The sequence below is a fragment of the Zea mays genome, chromosome 1, assembly GCF_902167145.1.
Source record: "Zea mays cultivar B73 chromosome 1, Zm-B73-REFERENCE-NAM-5.0, whole genome shotgun sequence".
NCBI lineage: Eukaryota > Viridiplantae > Streptophyta > Magnoliopsida > Poales > Poaceae > Zea > Zea mays.
This window is the reverse complement of record NC_050096.1, coordinates 260,880,991-260,887,504: the sequence shown is the minus strand read 5'-3', so window position 1 is coordinate 260,887,504 and position 6,514 is coordinate 260,880,991. Positions and strand designations below refer to the sequence as shown.

The following is a 6,514-nucleotide window of genomic DNA, read 5'->3' as shown; positions in this document are numbered from 1 at the left end:
GCCATGTGACACCACCAAACCCCTACCCGAGTGGAGAGCGGGGACCCAGAACACATGCTGGCTTGAAGTCCTGGACCTCCCTTTTCAGGGGTCCGGATTTAGGCAGGGAGGTCCGAGACCCTCGTGTAAGGATCCGGACGGTACATGTGGAGGTCCAGGATCTGCCCTTGGGGTCCGAATGGCATAAGTGGGGTCTAGGTCCCACCCACGGGGGTTCAGACTCAATAGCAGTAGTTCATGAGTATTTTCACCTCTGGAACATGTGGCGGCATCGGGCCCGTTCCCAAGCGAGGAGCGGGTCTCGAGGCCAGCGGTCCTATCAGACGAGTCCAAACCCATGGGTCCGGTTGCTGAATTTTTCAGTACGCGGTTACAGGTAACCACGCGAGTATGTGTCTTGACATAGTTAGGGTACCCCAGTTAACACATACCCTTAATATAATCATATGGATTTGTGATAATTTTGTGTGTGCGCTCTAGCAATGCAATTGCGGATTTTATGTAAGTGTGTTAAGGTAATTACCATTGACATGTGCAAAATAAAGATAAAATAATGCTTATATGTTGAAAATGAATTCTGCCTTATTTTGTGCCAACGATAATAACAAACCATGAAAATAATATAAATAATTCTTTATATTAAAAATATGTTAAAACCGAAGTCTGTACTCTTGTCTGTAAAAACGTCAATCCAAGCTCTTGGCCTCTCGCATTCTTCCGTCTCTCTAGCGAAGAGGAACGGGCTCAAGCCTCAAGGTGAGACTATTCTCCTCTCCCGTAGAAAACGTTTCTGCGCTTGAATCTCGCAAGAATTATTGTAAGAGCTTGTTGAAAGCAAAGGTAACAGAAGGGGTTGAGGGAGCTAGAAGTGGAGGATTCTAACTCTCTCAACCCACATCATTACTCTTGCTCCCATACAAGCTTCAAGGGCTGATTTGGTGACACGGAATCTCGGGAGGATTGAAGGGGATTAAGGGGGAAATAAGTTTATTTCCCCTGAATCTCCTCTAATCCTTCCGGGATCTTCTTGTCACGAGGGTTTATTTGAGAGCAAGAATACTAGAAGAGATTGTAGGTTTAGGATTTATAGTTTAGGGTTCAGGGAGCAAGATTGAAGGTGCTAAAATCTCTTTGTTATTAAAAATAATAAAGGGATTTTAGTCCTTTTGGAAACTGAAATCCCCTTGGGATTGAAAAAGATTAGATAGAAAATTAGTTTATTTCCACCTTAATCCCCTTCAATTTCGAAGTGGATTTAAAGTTCCTAAAGTAGTACTAATCTTCTACAATATTCTTGTTCCTAAATAAGTCCTAAGATTTTCTTCTCCTTTGGTTTCTACGTGCTGCTTTAGATAGTCTTGAGGATTATTTTTGCCTTTAGTTAATCTTGAGGAAATTCCTTTTAACATATACATCATTATTAGAGTTTCGTTCTTTCTGTTTCTTCCGCTGCTAGTCCCCCTGTCAATTCCATTTTTTTTCTAAACTCGCGCTCTCTCTTTGTCTCTGAGATTGATCGTTCATGTAGTGTGTTTCTCCCTGTATAATAACGAGCTAAGTTCCTTAAAGAATGGAACGACAATAAAATGTTAATAGGGCGTACAGAATCACCCAGAAATGAGGTAAAAAAAACTTTTTTGCAGGTACGGTACCAAGATGAGAAAGCCTTCAAAGGGACGCAAGGAGAGGGATGTGATTTACCACCGGAATGATCACTCAGATGACCGTGGGAAGCATTTCTTCAAGATTTTGATTGGTGAATTCCATGAAAGATTGGTGAGCAACTTTCTTGCTTGTGGAATACTGGAATGTGGTCATTACCTTCTGAAAAGTGAAGAAACTTTTGTTACTAATGTTAGGAGAATGAAAATGGTAACACATGTATTCCATAGGGCCAAAGGGCAAATGTATATGAATTAAATTTACAGAGAGAACTCTTAATTCTAGAGAAAATACAATACAAGAAAGAGACTGTTTATGGCATGGCAAGCCGTATTCATGGATTTCGACCAAAACCGCTCTAGCGTCTTGTATTCTCCCAGCATCATTCTTGCTATGTCGATGAGCATCATGTTCTTCCTCTCTACTACATCATTTTGTTGTGGTGTGTAGGGAGCGGAGAACTCATGCTTGATGCCTTCCTCCTCAAGATAATCTTCCACTTGAAGATTCTTGAATTCTAATCCATTGTCGCTCCTGATTTTTTTTTTACCTTGAGCTCAAATTCATTTTGAGCTCTCCTTAAGAAGCGCTTTAATGTACCTTGAGTTTCTGATTTATCCTTGCAAAATGAATAGCCAAGTGAAGCGAGAAAAATCATCAACAATTACAAGATCATACTTACTTCCTCCGATGCTAAGGTAAGCAACAGGTCCGAAAAAATCCATATGAAGAAGTTTCAATCTGCTTCCATGTCTGACATGCTACACAAGCTGTCTTTCTCAAAACAACATCGGTTAGTCCTAACGCATGTTCTCCCTTTAAAAGTTTATGAATATTCTTCATTCCAACATGTGTTAGACGGCGTGCCAGAGCCAGTCCAAGTTAGTCTTAGCAATTAAACATGCATCTAAATCGGTATTCTCTTTAGTAAAATCAACCAAATAAAGCTTGTCGTCTAATACAGCTTCCTTACCTCATGTCCTGGTCTGAACTTTGCTCTGCGTTAATCTTGTTTCTGCAGGTCATACCGGTTAAGTTTGCTAAAAATTTCAGAGGAAAAATAGAAAGAAGTATTACGCTTGAATCACTTGGTGGCTGTACTTTTGATGTTCAAGTCGCACAGAATTTGGGCAGAATCGTGTTTCAATCTGGGTGGGAGTCGTTTGTTAGTGCCCATGACTTGAAAATGTGTGACTTGTTGGTATTCAAGTATGATGGGATGTCTCGGATGAAGGTCCTGGTATTTGATCCTAGTGGTTGCGAGAAAGTACCGCCTTTTTTTGTCACGAAAAATGCTATGAGTGGAGGACGGAAGAGAGAAGGGCCCCTTGACATTTCAAGCAGCGATGCTAATCTTCCCATGAAAACACCAGAGACTAAAAAGAAAGCTTGGAAGCAAAGGGACAGGAGTAGGATCAGTATTAGGTCATCTAGATCCCTATCCAGCTCATCAGGTTGAGTCACAATGTCGTCAAACCTATTAGCATCTATGTATATTTACAAGATCATGATGTCATCGTCTTGTTTGGTTATAGGAGGAATGACAGCTTCAGAGGACGATGAAGCACATTCTGTTCCAAGTTACGTACTCCCACGTCACACCAGCCTTGATACTATGCAAAAGAGGAAGGTGAAAGAGAGACTCCAAGCTATTTGTTCTGAAATCCCCATCTATGTGTTAGTCGTGAAGAACACAAACATTTCTGGAAGATCTCGAGCTATGGTGAGTTAGACCCCTTTTATTTCCTTTCGAGATTATATCAGCTTATAGATTATATGAGCACCTAATATATAACCCGTTTATGGATTATTATAATCTAGATATATATATTATATAATTCACATAATAATTTGTATTGTTTGTTTGTCTCTTAACTTATTTAAGCTGGATTATATAATTTGGAGGCTAAACAAACAGGTTTTTCTCTCTTCTCTCTCTTTTGGGTTCTAAGATCGATACTGCATTTCGATTGCACGTCCTTCAGCGAGCAGGCTGTTTATAGCTTCCTAGACTCCTTGAAGAAATTTACAGGCTAACTTCCAACACTGAGAAACCATTTCCCTCTGTAATCAGGTCTTCTCCAGAAAATATCCTGATGTGTGTCTTCCATCCAAGAGCGGTGCGTTGATTCTTCAGTGTCATGGCAAGAGCTGGCAAGTGATGTATTGCATTGAGGTTTGGAAAGATCGAGGCGAATCCAAAAGGCTTCGCAACGGGTGGGCACAGTTTGCTCGTGACAACTATTTGCAGCTGGGAGATATCTGCCTCTTTGAGCCACTGAAGACCAAGAAGTGCACCATGAATGTGCACATCATCCGCAAAAAAGAGTGAGATCTGGGAAATGTTATGTAATTCTGGGTTTGATGAGAGTTGCTAATGGTCATGTCAGCCGTTATTGGCGCCAACTTTTGTAGCACTGATATTAACGCTTTTATGCTTGGGAGGCTCCAACTTAATCCTTCCATCTCCTAATATAATTGTCATTCTCACACATTTTTAGCTTTGACCGAATATTCATGAGCAATTATTAAGATATACAGTGCAGAATTAGTATTATATAAATCGCTGATTTATATTTTTATAATAAACTTACTGAGGATACAAATATTGCGAACATATTCTATAAAAAATTATAGTTAAATTTTTAGAAACATTTTTTATTAAACAAATTTTAAGAAGGATCGGTGAAAGTCGCCTAGAGGGGGGTTAGATAGGCGGAAACTGAAATTTACAAACTTAAAGCACAACTACAAGCCGGGGTTAGCGTTAGAAATAAAATCGAGTCCGAAAGAGGGGGTGAAAAACAAATCAAGGCAAATGAAGTGGATGACACGGTGATTTGTTTTATCGAGGTTCGATTCTTGCAAACCTACTCCCCGTTGAGGTGGTCAAAAAGACCGGGTCTCTTTCAACCATTTCCCTCTCTCAAACGGTCACTTAGACCGAGTGAGCTTTCTCCTTAATCAAACGGGTCACTTAGACCCCTCACAAGGACCACCACAACTTGGTGTCTCTTGCTTTGATTACAAGTGTCTTGAGAACAAAAATGGAGGAAGAAGAAATCGATCCAAGCGACAAGAACTCAAATGAACACGAAAATCTCTCTCTCACAAGTCACTAAGTGTTTGGAGTGGTTTTTGGACTTTGGATAGGATTTGATCTCTTGTTTGTGTCTTGGAGTGAAGTCTAGAGCTCTTGTATTGAATGCAATATGTTGGAAACTTAGATGCCTTGAATAGTGGTGGTTGGAGGTATTTATAGCCCCAACCACCAAAACAGTCGTTGCGGAGGGCTGCTGTCGATGGACGCACCGGACAGTCCGGTGCGCCAGCCACGTCACCCAACAGTTAGGGTTCTGACGGTTTCGACCGTTGGAGCTCTGACAGCCTGGGCCACCGGACAGTCCGGTGCCGCACCGGACAGCCACTGTTCACTGTCTGGTGCGCCTTCTGGTGCTGCTCTGACTCTGCGCGAACTGTTTGCGCACTGTTCACGTTGCAGGCGACCGTTGGAGTCGACCGTTGCGCTTGGGAGTCGTTGCTCCGCTGGCACACCGGACAGTCCGGTGACCCACCAGACAGTCCAGTGAATTATAGCGGAGCGCGGCCTCAGAAACCCGAAGGTGAAGAGTTTGAAGTCGATCCACCCTGGTGCACCGGACACTGTCCGGTGGTGCACCGGACAGTCCGGTGCGCCAGACCAGGGTTCACTTCGGTTTCTTTTGCTCCTTTCTTTTGCACCCTAACTTTAACTTTTTATTGGTTTGTGCTGAACCTTTGGCACCTGTAGAACATGTAATCTAGAGCAAACTAGTTAGTCCAATATTTGTGTTGGGCAATTCAACGACCAAAATCATTTAGGAAAAGGCTTGACCCTATTTCCCTTTCAATCTCCCCCTTTTTGGTGATTGATGCCAACACAAACCAAAGCAAATATATAAGTGCAGAATTGAACTAGTTTGCATAAGATAAGTACAAAGGTTGCTTGGAATTAAATCAATTTATACTTTCATTAGATATGTATGGATTGCTTTCTTTCTTTTTAACATTTTGGATCACGCTTGCACCACTTGTTTTGTTTTTGCAAATTCTTTTGGGAAATCTTTTCAAAGTTCTTTTGCAGATAGTCAAAGGTATATGAATAAGATTGCAAGAAGCATTTTCAAGATTTGAAATTTTCTCCCCCTGTTTCAAATGATTTTCCTTTGACTTAAACAAAACTCCCCCTAGATGAAATTCTCCTCTTAGTGTTCAAGAAGGTTTTACCATTTGAAAGAAGATCAAATATTTTAGATACCAATTTGAAACATCCTCTTTTAAATATTTCGTCATAAGATACCAATTTGAAAATTTCTTTTTAAAACTTTGAAATTGGTGGTGGTGCGGTCCTTTTGCTTTGGGCTATATTTCTCCCCCTTTGGCATTAATCACCAAAAACGGAGTCTTTTGAGAGCCCTTCTTACTTTCTCCCCATTGGTACAAGTAATAAGAGTGAAGATTATACCAAAGTGGAGAGCGGTGCAGAGTGACGGCGAAGGGTAAACAATACCGATAGAGTGGAGTGGAAGCCTTATCTTCGTCGAAGACTCCATTTCCCTTTCAATCTATGACTTAATAGAAATTTACTTTGAAAAACGCATTAGTCATAGGCATAGAAGAGATATGATCAAAGGTACATAAATGAGCTATGTGTGCAAAGTATCAATCAAAATTCCGAGTCCAATTGACCGGCTTTGATACCAATTGAAAGTTACCTAGAGGGGGGTGAATAGGCGGAATCTGAAAATTATAAACTTAAGCACACACTACAAGCCGGGGTTAGCTTTAGAAATGAATCCGAGTCCAAAAGAAA

At 41.0% G+C, this 6,514-nt stretch overlaps 1 protein-coding gene across 1 annotated transcript; it reads left to right on the top strand.

Annotated features, from left to right (window-relative positions):
• The first annotated feature begins 676 nt into the window (after window positions 1-676).
• Window positions 677-4,154, top strand: LOC103643730 (putative B3 domain-containing protein Os03g0621600). Its single transcript, XM_008666902.2, has 5 exons — window positions 677-756; window positions 1,644-1,776; window positions 2,684-3,116; window positions 3,198-3,385; window positions 3,737-4,154. Exons 2-5 carry the CDS (start codon window positions 1,657-1,659, stop codon window positions 3,992-3,994), a joined length of 999 nt encoding a protein of 332 aa, XP_008665124.1. The 5' UTR covers window positions 677-756; window positions 1,644-1,656; the 3' UTR covers window positions 3,995-4,154.
• Window positions 4,155-6,514: the final 2,360 nt, after the last annotated feature.